This window comes from Carlito syrichta, unplaced genomic scaffold, assembly GCF_000164805.1.
Source record: "Carlito syrichta isolate Samal-C Ts95f unplaced genomic scaffold, Tarsius_syrichta-2.0.1 Scaffold288990, whole genome shotgun sequence".
Classification (NCBI taxonomy): Eukaryota; Metazoa; Chordata; class Mammalia; order Primates; family Tarsiidae; genus Carlito; species Carlito syrichta.
Genome location: NW_007233086.1, coordinates 447,575 through 461,122, shown reverse-complemented (window position 1 = coordinate 461,122; position 13,548 = coordinate 447,575). Strand labels below are relative to the sequence as shown.

At 35.3% G+C, this 13,548-nt stretch overlaps 1 protein-coding gene across 1 annotated transcript in view; it reads right to left on the bottom strand.

Annotated features, from left to right (window-relative positions):
* Positions 1-843: 843 nt before the first annotated feature.
* The window catches only part of XRCC4 (X-ray repair cross complementing 4), a gene marked incomplete at its 3' end in the record, with an annotated part of 98,360 nt that continues 85,655 nt past the window's right edge, over positions 844-13,548 (bottom strand). The window contains exons 3-5 of the mRNA XM_021710443.1: positions 10,743-10,909; positions 2,388-2,540; positions 844-950 (exon numbers count right to left, since the gene is read on the bottom strand). Of these exons, the coding sequence (XP_021566118.1) occupies positions 844-950; positions 2,388-2,540; positions 10,743-10,909 (427 nt within the window). The remainder of the gene's footprint in view (positions 951-2,387; positions 2,541-10,742; positions 10,910-13,548) is intronic.

Sequence of the window (13,548 nt, the reverse complement as noted above, 5' to 3'; positions counted from 1 at the left end):
CATCTTAACCCGCATCTCCATTCCCACCCTGACATTTCCATCCTGCGGAAGTGCTATTTTTCTCTTTAGCACTTATCAACCTAACATACTTTATATTTATCCATCTTATCATCTGTTTCCCTGATTAGAATATGAACTCTACCATGCCACAGATTTTTGTGTTTTTCCCTCTACTGCAAAGAAAATTCCCTAATACATAAAAGACATCAAAAAATGTTTCTAAATAAATGAATTAAGCATTTGTTTTTGATAATATTGGGTTTAGGTTTAAAAAAAATTCCAAGTATAAAGTGAATTCCACTGCCCCTAGGAAATCTACAGAATTCTAAAAAAAAAAAAAAAAAAAATACATGGGTTTAATTCCTTGCTAGTATCTGATAGGCTCAGGAACTCCACGCTAACTGCCAGCTTCCCTGCTCCTCTGACACATCTCACTCCCGTAATCCTTACTCCAAAGAATGAGAGAAGGCCTGGCCTCATGAAAACCTGAAGCAGTGCTCATGCTGGCTGTAGCTAGACAAGACCCCCAAGGTCTGAGTTGATGCCAGTTAGCATTACAGCATCTCTGCCTCACTGCATATGCACCCAGGTTTGCTGAGAGGACACATGTACCTGGAGTACACATGCACACATGCCTGCTAGCTCTGCTGATGCTAATGATTTGCTGCACTTTACACCAAATATTAACCGTTAACCCCCAAAATGTGAGGTTTTAGATTAACAATTCTTAGTAAGTTTTGTAGAATACATTTTATCATAACATTTTTCATAGTGGTGTCTTTATCATTAAAGTAAGACGTCCAAGTGAGATAGCCAACAAGGAGATAAATGCTCTTCTCTTACTGGGAGCTGACACTGAGGACTCAGCCTGGTCTCCACACTCCTCATCAGTGCTTTCATCATAGGCCGCATTGTGGTCAACAGTCGTTTCAGAAAAGGCTGTGGTTTCCCTGGACACCAAGAAAGGCAGAATAATAAATCTTTGGCTCACCCTGGCTAGGCATCAAATTGCCAGTAAGTAATATTTTTCAGGAAAATATTACTACAAAAAGATTTGAATCAGACAAACATATACTGAAATATATATATTATATATATAGATATATAATTCAGATGAAATCACTTTAAAATTATATATTAATTCTCTTAAGGACAAGTTTCTCTTTTGATAATAATCTGAATATTGTTTTAGTGCTCACTATAACTAATCCTAAGTCAGTTTATTATCACTTCTTCTTCTATCAAAATAGTATTATACTAAATTACCTCTGTGGGTCACAGAGTGTTTAGCATTTTACTAATCTCAAAGCAGTTCTGCATTTCCTTTGACCTTCCCAAAACCCAAGACCTGTACATTTATTATAAGGATAGAGTAACTTGTCCAAAATCATAAATAGACATAAGTGACAGACCACCATGCGAAGTAGGACTAGTTGATATCAAATGATATGATTTTTGATCCTAGGACACTGACAAACTTGCCTCTTCTCAGATTCAGGGCAACAGACCCTAAATTGCGCATGACTTAAAAAAAAATTATAACTTTCCAAAGCCATACTGGCTATGTATTACTTAGGATACTTTCTTAAAAATCAAGTGCACACCCACTCTCAGAGAAAACTGGATACAAGAATGAGACAGATGATCGCACTCTAATCAAGAAATTAAATGCTCCCTGGAATTAAACATTTACCACTTGATTTTTTTTTTTTTTTTTTGAGTTGGAGTCTCACTCTGTTGCCCAGACTGCAGTGCAGTGGCCGCTCCCGGCCACCACAGCCTCGACCTGCTGGGCTCCGGCGATCCTTCCACCTCAGCCTTCCGAGTAGCCAGAATTACAGGTGCGCGCTACCACGTCTGGCTAATTTTTTGATTTATTGTAGAGATGAGGTCTCACCTGCCCAGGCAGGTCTCGAACCCATGGGCTCAGGCAATCCACTCACCTCAGCCTCCCAAGGGTGCGGGATTACAGGCTGAGCCGAACCCAGTTACCACTTGATTTTAAAGTTCACTGTTGCTTAAGACTGCAAGGTTACAAATATGTGTCCTACTCCATAGCTTTGCAGGAGATGAAAGGTTTGTTCTTTTAATTACTATATTTCTTGGTGATATTAATATTACATCAGTTATTTAAAATACCAAATAATATTTAGATAGGTCTAATGCCAGTTTTAGAATTTTAGTGCAGGTGAGACAGGTCAGCAGACGCAGAGAGCCCACTTTGGGGACTCTCTTCCCACGGCCTCCCTGTCTACCAGCCAGCGCCCAACCCAGACTGCCAATGGTCTCATGGCACTAGAAAGTCAGTACCTAACTGTCATTAGGTTTGTGAAGAATTCCACTGAAATGTATGCATCTGTCTCCTGAAAACAGGAAGGCCAACTTACTTTTCTTGCTCAGTGTTCTTTTCTAGTTCCTGGACTTCACTTAACAGTTTGTGTAAGCTTCTGATCTTTGCTTTCTTCTCATTCAACACCAGGATAAACCGCTTATAAAGGTCAGTCTCCAAAGCCTCCTTAGCACTCACACATTTTTCAAATCTAAAAAGCAAATAAACAGATAAATCATGCAAGTCTTCTTATCATTAATATAGTTAGTCTAATACTCAAGAAGATTTCAAGAAAACTTTTCAGGGAAAATACAATTAAAGGTCATTTTTTACATATGCTTTCACTGTCTTAAAAGTGTTATGTAGTTAAATAAATAATTGGAAATTATTGGTTATTAATGTTAGGAATTTATGGACAGAGATAAGAATTATAATTGAAAACTGATACAAGCCGGGCTCAGTGGCTCAGCCTGTAATCCCACGCTTTGGGAAGCTGAGATGAGTGGATTGCCTGACCCCGCGGGTTCGAGACCCGCCTGGGGCAACTTGGCGAGACCTCATCTCTACAATAAATCAAAAATTAGCCGGGTGTGGCAGCACACACCTGTAATTGCAGCTACTTGGAAGGCTGAGGTGGAAGGATTGCCAGAGCCCAGCAGGCTGCGGTGGCCGGGAGCAGCCACTGCACTCCAGTCTGGGCGACAGAGTGAGACTCCAACTCAAAAAAAAAGAAAAGAAAACCGATACAAATAAAGCTTTAGAGAATCTAAATGCTTAGATGTGCTAATTTATTCATATTTATGATTTGTTTACAAAAGAATGTTTATAAGGAAAAAATTTCAAACAAGAATAAGTGTAGCCTGTGTTTCCTCATTATCTTATTATTACTATAATAGCAACCATGATCTTGTTGTATGATAAATGAATCTGTTTCATCTTCCTACTAGAATATAAACATGAATATGAACATGACTTATCCATTTGTACCCTTGTAACCCAGCACTACACGCATACGTATAAACACATTCACATACATTAACACGAACATATCCTATGTAATATGTCCAAGGAGAGATTAATGAAACATCAAAGGTGAAACACTATTTCTTCAATGTTAGATATGTAGGACAAATATATACAATTAGCTATTATTAATCATTCTTCCTAACTGCTCAAATGAGCTAACAAGGGATTGTATTTATTTTTATCTTCCCAGAGACACAGACATATAGAGAAAGCAAACTAGCTGAGGTCATATATACTTAATACATGCATACACATATGAAGGGGGACCAAAAAGCCCAGGAATTTATTTATAAAATATTGTGTATTTATTCTTACATGTTTAAACCTCAGTCAACTTCAAACTACTCTCTGGTTGACGCAATACACCTATCAAGATGCTTTCTCTACTACCCAAAAACAGTTTTTGAACTCGTGAATTTTGATGCTTTTGGTGCTTCTGCTATTTTTTGTTTCATCTCTTCCACATCAGCAAAATGTTTACCTTTAGGGACTTTTTTTCATCTGGGGAAACAAGAAAAGTAGCTCAGGGCAAGATCAAGTGAATAGAAAGGGTGGGACATGGGGTTCATGTCATTTTGGGTCGAAAACTGCTGAACACTCATTCTGAGGGTACTCTATAAGGGGCAAGCCCTTCAAAAGATCATTCCAGGTTTTTGGGGGTCCCCCCACCATAAATAAATTCTTATTTTATAGATTCAAATACAAATTATTTCATGTTTTCGAAATGTGGTGTAATTTAGGATATTGCTTACTTATATTGCTGTTGTTCTCCATGGGTATTTTAATATTTTTATATTAATATATTATATTACTAGTATTTTTATATTATACATAAACATACATGCATATGTGCCAGGAGCAATATACTCATGTGTGTATACATATATATGCACATAAATATTTCACTGAAATAATTAGAAACAAAAATGTCAAAATTTGATACTTTCATTTTTATGCCTTTACACTTTCAACACTCTACCTAGAGATGCAGAGAATTAAGGACTCTTATGGGAAGAAAGGAAAACAATGGCATTTTCTTTGGGCCAGTTACAGCAAATTCTCATGGCAATCTTTGACAATGCTGTACAATCCATGAGGGCAGAGAGGACATGTTTCATTGGCTGCTGTATCCTCAGTGCCTAGCACAGATGTTTAGTGGGTGTTTCTTATGTAATGAATAAAATGAGTGAGCTAACATGCACATGGTTTTTGCTGTTGCTTTTCCAGCTCCACTGCTGACTGATTACAAGTCCTCTACAGTACCTTATTATTCCTTTTTAGCACCCCACTCTGCAGCTGCCATGATCCTTTCTGCCCAAGCATTGGTGCAGACAGTCTTGAGGTCCCCCTCCTCCTGGGGGTGATGAGCTTTTCCTTCTAGCAGACTTCCTGTAGTGGTAGTGTCAGTGGGACAGCAAATCTGAGATCTGTAGCAAAGCGGCCTCCCTTACTGGAGGCTGAGGCTTCCTGGGGAAGAGGATGAGCTTGCAGCTATCTCCTTCAACTGCTGCCCACAGGCCTGCAGGGACACAGTGGGCAGTTTCACATCCTTGGATCTACAGAGACACCATGGGTCCAGGTCACCTTGTGGTGGAGGCTGGCCTCCCTTAACCATCCTACCTGAAGCCCTGCCAGCTGGCACTTGGTGTGATGCCGTGCTGTGGGGCATCTTTCTAGGGGTCGATGGGTCCACAGGGAAGGGCTGTGCCAGGGGCTTTGGCTTGCCCAACCTCATGCCTGCAGTTCTTCCCAGCCAGTTGGTTAAACCATGTGCTTATGGAAGGAAGGCCTCAGGAGCCAATCATATGAGTTGCATACCATGGCTGCTTGTGGCTTCCTCTGAAGGAGAAGGGCCAAGAGAAAGGCTAATAGGACAACTTACAAGGCAATAGAAATCCAGAGATTCTGAATATTATATTTTTTCACTAATTTAACAGCTGTTCACCATTGTAACAGTAAATTGTGGCAAATAATACTAATTTAACGGTATTCTCTTCATCAAGCAAAGCTCTCTGAGAAAGAGGTACACCAAAAGATGTAAAAATGGAAAAGGAGCTACCAATATGGATGGCTTTAAGCATTAAATTTCAAATTTCACATGCAAAGTGTTATATAATTATAATATTCTCATCTTCCTGTAATATTTTCTAATGTAATACAATAAAAAAAAGTTTTAAAAAAATAAATAATTAGCCAGGCACAGTGGCTCAGTCTGTAATCCCAGAACTTTGGGAGGCCGAGGCAAGAGGATTGCCTGAGCCCAGGGGTTCAAGGCCAGCCTGGGCAACTTGGTGAGACCTCGTCTCTATAACAAATCACAAAAACTAGCCAGGTATGGTGGCTTGTATCTGTACTTCCAGCTACTTGGAAGGCTGAGGCAGAAGAATCACCTAAGCCCAGCAGGTCGAGGCTGAGGTGACTGTAAGCATGCCACTGCACTCCAGCCTGGGTGACAAGAGTGAGACTCCAACTCAAAATAAATAAACAAATATAAATAAATACATAAATAGCACATACATAATACTGAAATACCTGAATATATAATAAAATACTTCAAATGTATGCAAAGTCAAAGCCAATATATAAAATTAAACAAATAAAATTCTCATATAGTATTACAATTTTTATATAAACTTTTAGGAATAATAACTAGTTAGTAATTTATCTGTCTTAAATTCATATTTAATTTCCATATAAGTCACTTCAATAATTGTTGACAAAGATTGTGTACACTTAACAACTGTCAAACAGATTCTCAAACGTTTATTAAAATTACCATTTGATATACACATTAAAAGTGAACATACATATAAATATGAAGTATCTTATAATTTGCCTAAAAATACTCTTAATCTAAATAATCAGGATCAGAATTACACTGTCAAAGTTAACATTGCTTCTGTGATAAGAAAACAAAGTCAATAGGATAAATGGTATCAGGTGAGTTAACCTTGTTTGGTTTTAGCAAGGTGTTACAATTTTGTTGCAGCTAAACTTCTGGTCATTAAATGGACCACATATTCAAAACAGTTGGAGAGAGGGTTGCCTGGGACACAGTATTAGTGTGAATTATTTTATGACACGAATTTACTCTTAAATATTAATTTTTCAACAGACTTGGGGAAAGCTATTTTTTTGTTCAATATTCAGTAACTAAGAGGTACATAGTATCCTCTGCACTTTTTTTAAAATCTCCATTAAAAATCATCCATACCACTTGCCTCAAGAATTGGACAAGAATTATTACGTGAGACTGTCTAGTGGATGAGACATAGGGTTCACTGCTAAGTCTAGTGACACTAAAGGAAGTTCACATATGGCTAGATCAGACCACAGGTAGTTAAAAATTACCTCAAAGGCAAAGTTGAAATCAGATGAAACCATAAATAACATCAAACAGGTAACGTCTAATGACACATTATTCTTTCAACGTTAACTAGGACAATAGAAAAATAATCCTAAACTGAATTAGTATCCTGGGACTGAGGATCTAGAACCTTGAACCAAAGGGTAGTAATTTTTTTTTTAAATTAAAAGGATAAAAACTAACTATATACAAATACTGAATATTCAAATTAAAATATTTGTATGGGAAAAGAATCTAAGAATAACATGTCAAAAAAATAACAAAATAAGAGCAAAACCAAAGCAATTTCATGCAAAATAACACCCAAAATAAAACAATAGAATAAATGATAGCCCAAAATAAAACAGTATATGCATAAATGTGAACATATGATACTTAGAAACAGTGCAGTAATCTTTATATTAATAATCAGTTCTGGCCAAGTTTATTTCCTGGTCAGGGCTGTACAGAAAAAAAAAAAAATCTGAATAGAGTTGAGAGGACAAAGAAAGCTGAAAAGGACTGGAAAAGCAAGCAGTGTTAAAGAGATTTAATAGGTCTTTAAGTACAGAAGATGATGGTGAACAGCTGTTCCTCATCCTTTCTGACAGCAGAACAAGAGGAAATGGCCTTCAACTGTACCATGAAGGACTCAGGTTACCCAGAGATAGAAGGATTTTCTGACCATGACTGTTCTTAAACACTATAATGGGCTACCAAGGAGAGATGAAGAGATCTCTTGAGGTCTTTAAAAATCAGGCAATTCATCTGGATAGAATGTGATTCTATCTTGAAGGCAGAGAGAAGAAGAAGAGAAGCTTTCAAGGTCTCCTATTCTAATGATTCCATGAGTGTCAACCCAATTCACTGCAAACTACCTCCAATTAGGGGTTTAATAACTATAACTCAGAATAAAGTCAGAGAGTTTCTAAACTGAAGTCCAAGTGCAAACAAAAGACCTATTGAGAAACATGTATCTTGAGAGTTATTATTTGAAATTAAGTAGGAAAATTCAGGGAATAAATATAGCTAGTAACATAAGGATTCATATACAAATTTCTGACATTTTTGCTTTTAACTAAGCAACACAAAATTAGATTAACCCAGCAATGTCACTTACTTACAATGAAGCCAAGACCACAATTATTAACTAGCAATTTAAAAATAACAGTAAATATGTATGTTAAAATCATGTACATTAAAACTCCCTCTTTTTACTCATGCTGTGATTTCTATTCCTCACTTGAGCCTTGTTATTCCCCACCATCAACCAAATGGAAACAGCTTTTAGTTGACACAAATTTAAATACCAAAATATATGCAAAAAATCCCAAAACTAAAGAAGAGTTTAATCTACAATTTCAGACACATTATTAATGTTAAATTTTCTCTTTCTAGATATTCTCTGTAAGAACACATAATTTGCCAACAATGGGATATTATTCATACTTTTGGTAATGCATGTCTCCCTTTAACATATCAAAAACATGTTTCATGTTAATAAGCACATGTGTACATAATTGGGCTTTGCTCATATCATGTTCCTATTGTATATAAAGTATATTTCAGACCCACTTGTCACAGCTTCTAGAGGAATACACATCCCTTACCTTGTGATGCTCCCCCTATTCTCATTCTCCTATCCCTTCATATACTGTGTGGAAAATAGAGAGGAAATGGTTGGGTCATGGATGGACATTGACACAAGCATCATCAGAGGCTGACCCAAAACTGAGCTGTGTGCAGGACTAACATCATGGCCCAACTCTCATAAGTCTCTACTTTCTCTGCCTCAGGCTACCTAACTCAGTATGCTCATGTTCTATTTCTAATCTCTTTAAAGACTCTTATTGGAACCCTTGCCTTATGGAAGCAGGAGCCGTGAAACCTGTGCTCATCTTCCCTGGATACTAAGGCGCTGGTGAAGGGACCCTGTAAAAGTGCTGCTTGGCCACAGCAAGATTACTCATGGCTCCCTAAAGGTGCCACTCTCCCCCTGAAATGGGGAAAAAACCAAATCTGGGAGATACCTGAAAACACTGACCCAACACCTGTAATACAATCAAGAATCTTCTGCCGTTGGCTTCTCTGCCCATAGGGTCACCTGGATGGCACACACACCTCCAGTCCTTCAGAAGACAGTCGATCCAGTAGGATCAAAAAAGCATAGCTGGATTGTAATATGGTGGGTGACTGGGTACACGGATGTGCTTTTCATCAAACAGGAGATCTTTTGCCACAATAAGACAAAAGCAGTTTCTGGACAGTTCAGAAATAACCAACGAAGCATCTGTGGGCCAGGTATCACATGCGCCCCTCATACTATTCCACGGTACAGGGTGCATTTGTCTCTAGGCTTCATCTTCACTCCCTGCTGCGTTCAATTCCTTGGGAGTGGTGCTGAATACTGATGAGATAATACCTCTTTCAACCTCTGGCAGACATGTTAAAGCAATTTGTTCAAGTACCAACTACCCAGTCTGCATTTTTGTGAGCAATTTGTGGATCAAATTTCCTATCATCCTGAGGATATTTTGAGTTTTAAATATAATGGCTTATCACGAACACAGCACATCTTCTTTAATTTGATTTATTTCATATATTAAATAGAAAAATATACCCAAACACAGATATGGGTACAAAAAAATGCTTTGTAGCACAGATAATTGGTACTGATTCATACTAAAATGAATAAAACAGAAGTAAAAGAGGAAAATTAATTTCCTTTCTGTGTGATTTCCTAATACACAATTTTGATTTGGACTCCTTATTTGTTTATTCTTTTATATATTATTGTATATAATTGGAGATAAAATTAATTTAGATTTAAAATAGAACAAAATAAATACTTTCTTTTCTTTTTTTAAACAAATACTTTCTTAAAATAGTAACTAAGAGCCAAAAATAACCAGGGGTTAGAAACTTAATTTTACACGTCTTGCATTAATTAAAATATATAATCAAAGAGACTGAAAAATATTTTTAGCCCCCCTCTTTTTCACAAACATATATTGATAGTGGCAAAATCTGTTCCTATTTTTAATGTACTCTCCACATACTATGTTCACATAGAGCAATCACAATGGTTGCCCTAAGGAGACCTTAAATATTTAGAACAGGTATTCCTATGCTTTAGAGCTATTAGTTTGAATGAAAGATAAAAAAAATCTACTGGATGTACTGGAATATATTACAATACTAATTATTATCATTATTATATATATATTTCACATAATCATTTCAGACATCATTATATACATGAGTGTACAAACATGTATTATTATATATATCTCTGTAGGGATATAAATGTTTACAACACGCATTTTACTTCCTTTAAACATCTTTTACATAATAGAGTAATATGTATTACATACAGGGTCAGTCTAGATTACGACTTAGTTGAGCAAGTTCATAATTGAAAAGAAATTACTTTTCCCTTCTCGTTTAAAATCTAAGAGGCAAAGCCAGGGGAAAAAAGACTTCCAAATGTCTCTTCCAGTAGCCACAATTCCTTCATCTTTTAAAAATGCTGGTAATATGAATTTTCAATCAATCAGGAGAAATGAGTCTCTAATAGGAGCCAAAGCACACATCATGTGAAACAGTTGCCACTCATGGGTTCCAAATAAGGAATCATTTGTGCTTATTTTATCTCATGTCTTTTTTCATTATTGGGTTCATTACTGAGTTCATTGTGAACTCAATAATTAGAGTTGAATTGATCCTTACAAATATCTACTACCTAATTTTAAATTTAATACTAAAGAGTCCTGAGTCTCAATGTTCAGTTTTTCCTTACTGCTGATAAATCTGTTGGTGCCACCACATACTAAAGACATAAAAGTATTAATGCACTCCAGTAATATACAATGGTGACTGACAATTCAGTTTAGTCATACTAAGTAAAGGTAGAATTAATGGTAGGTTTATTTTAAATACACACTAATCTACATATATTTTATATTTGCAAGTCATTAACTTGAAGCCCCAGCTACATAAAGTGATCTGTCTTTTGGTAACACAAACACACTGTGTACACACCGTCCTAGAACATCATTCCAATCTCTCAGGAGCCTTTCATTTTCTTTTTGCAGGTGCTTGTTTTTGGCTCGATTTTCTGCAATGGTGTCCAAGCAGTAACAAATAAGTTCTCTAATGACCTCAGCTGGGCTTGCCACTTTCTCTAGGTTGAAGGAACCAAGTCTGAACTAAAATGAAAGGAAAACATGGTTAGTTAGGGGAAAATATCAAGACTGAGCTACCTAGTTTTAAACATTCACAATTTCTTCCAAGGGGAAAAATGTGTAAGACTTAACACAGTGAATTTACCAGATATAAATACAGTCAACAAAATCTGTGCTTCTTACTAAAGTTTCTCACTAAAGTTTATCATGTAAATCAACATATAACCTAAGAATAATTATTATGAGTAGTAAGTCACTCTCCACCTCCTCGCAAAAAAAAAAAAAAAAAAAAAGCAGGGCAACCCCTTCGGGTCCCCTCCCACTGTGGGAGCTTTTCTTCCTCTCAATAAATCTTGCTTTCTCAAAAAATAGAAAAAAAAAAAAAAAAAGGAACATAAATACCATAGTAGCATACTACCGTCTGTTTGCTAAAGCCTAATTTTAATTCTCTTTGCTCAGAATAAGGAATTATACATGAGGATTTTTAACTTTAGTTTCTATTAATAGAAATGATAAAATGGAATAATTGACATATAATTACTGAAGAAATATCATATATAATATGATAATATATTATATATATTTATTATATGTATACTATATGTAATATATAATGCATATATTACTGAAGAAAGTTCAACATTTTGGTAACAGCTAAGAGAAAGGTAGAGTCAGGAAACTGATGATTATATAGTAACTACTCCCTTATCTAAAGGCAATAAATAATTACCACAAATTACCAATAGTAAAGTTAAAGTGTCAAGCTGAGTACTCTTGCATGAAGGTAAGACTAAAAAATATCTTAATTCCTCTACTAAGATGTGCTTTAAAATAGTATAATGCAGTTTAGTTACAGTTATGGAATTCTGAGGGAAACACAGACACACCCCATGTGGCTAATTAGGATACTGAACCACAATGATTAGTAATAATAACAATAATTACCCCTCACATTAAAATCAGATTATAACACATAACTGTTACACAGATACCTCATATTGTGATTGAAGTACAACTCAAGTGAAGCACAAATATAAACTCATGTAATTTTCACCATAAGAACTATTACATACATATAACAGATTAGTAAACTGAGGTTCAGCGTAGTCAACCAACTATTGAAGGGATAAAGTCAAGATCCTCCTGTGCTATATATACTGTTGTGCTATTTCTTGATATGAGTATCTATCCTACTAGGTTCGAAGCTAACCATAATTCTGAAGAAAGATGTTAGTAGCGTTGAGTGAGTAGTAGGAGACTCAAACTGAGGACTTTTTGTTTTTGGTTTGTCTGAGGTTTTTGTTTTTTGCCTTTTAGATCACTAATTTCAGTCATGTCATTTATCTAACTATAACATTTCCAAAATGTATCTCTTTTAAAAGAATATTTCTATAAATATGTTATATACATATTGAGAAATATTCAACAGGTTAAGAATTCTAAGACAATTTGCAAATAAAAGTAGAAGTCACTAAGGTAGAAATCTAATGTGACATTTAAAAATTATTTCAGTTAATTATTTCAATTTAGGACCATTTGAATGTATAGTCCCAGGAAGTAAACTTCTCTGGATAAATTATATTTGCTAATTTCCTTTAAATCTTCAGTTAGAAAAACAGGGGTAGAAAATTACTTAACATAACAGAAACCTGCCAAAAGTCCTAAAGACTGGCCATTCCCAGGTGTTAAGAAACATTTATTTATACTCAAAGTGCAAAGGAAACCATTTTAGAGGATTGAGTATTACTGTTCTAGCTACAAAGAAATTTTGGATGTATTTGTACATGTGTATATTTTTGAAACATAGATAGGTCATAATATCTGTTTAATCCTATAATTTGTTTGCTCCTACCTTTCCCATCTCTTATAATAGAAAAGAAAGGGAACTAGATAAAGAAAAACTTGTTTTTATTTCACTACATACACCCACTTGTATTAGACACATATATCTGCCTTAAATTAAATAATTTGAGCAATGTTTAATGAAAAAGACTTGGGAAATTCTAAAAATGTGTTCAACTAAAAAATTTCAAACGATTTGTCACATCTGATCTATTTATTTCTCCTAATATAGTATCAAATGGCCAAAAGCATTTACAGTTTTCTTATATAATGAAACATGAGTCCATTTAACAAGTATATGTTTAAATAAGAAAGTTTTATCTGTACAATGAATCAATAAATTGAAAGTAAATTTGAGCATTTGCCTTTTGAAGTTTCTCTGAGTATAAATGCACACATATAAAGTTAAAGACAAAGGTCACCTATAGAATATTACTTTCTTATTTGATACAAAGCAGCAGAAAAAAATAAGCTTACTTTTTGAGACAACAGACTATATTATCAGCAAAACAAACACACAAAGTGATTCTGTATTCTCTCGTTATCACAATATGCAGGCAGCTTTCACAAAGATGCACATTTTTTGAAACAGAGATTCATCACTTGAAAGTTTCAAAACCAAAGAGATAAAGAATTTATGGCACACGTTGATCCTGAATAAAGTAATTGGTAAAACAAAAATGCAAAGATAAACACAAATCAGTGCTGTACGCATATACCTCAGAGGACAAAGGATGAAGAGACTAACTGTAAATCACCAATAACAACTGCTTTCAAAATATTATTAAAACATGTTTAATCAAAATTCTAAAGGAGAATTA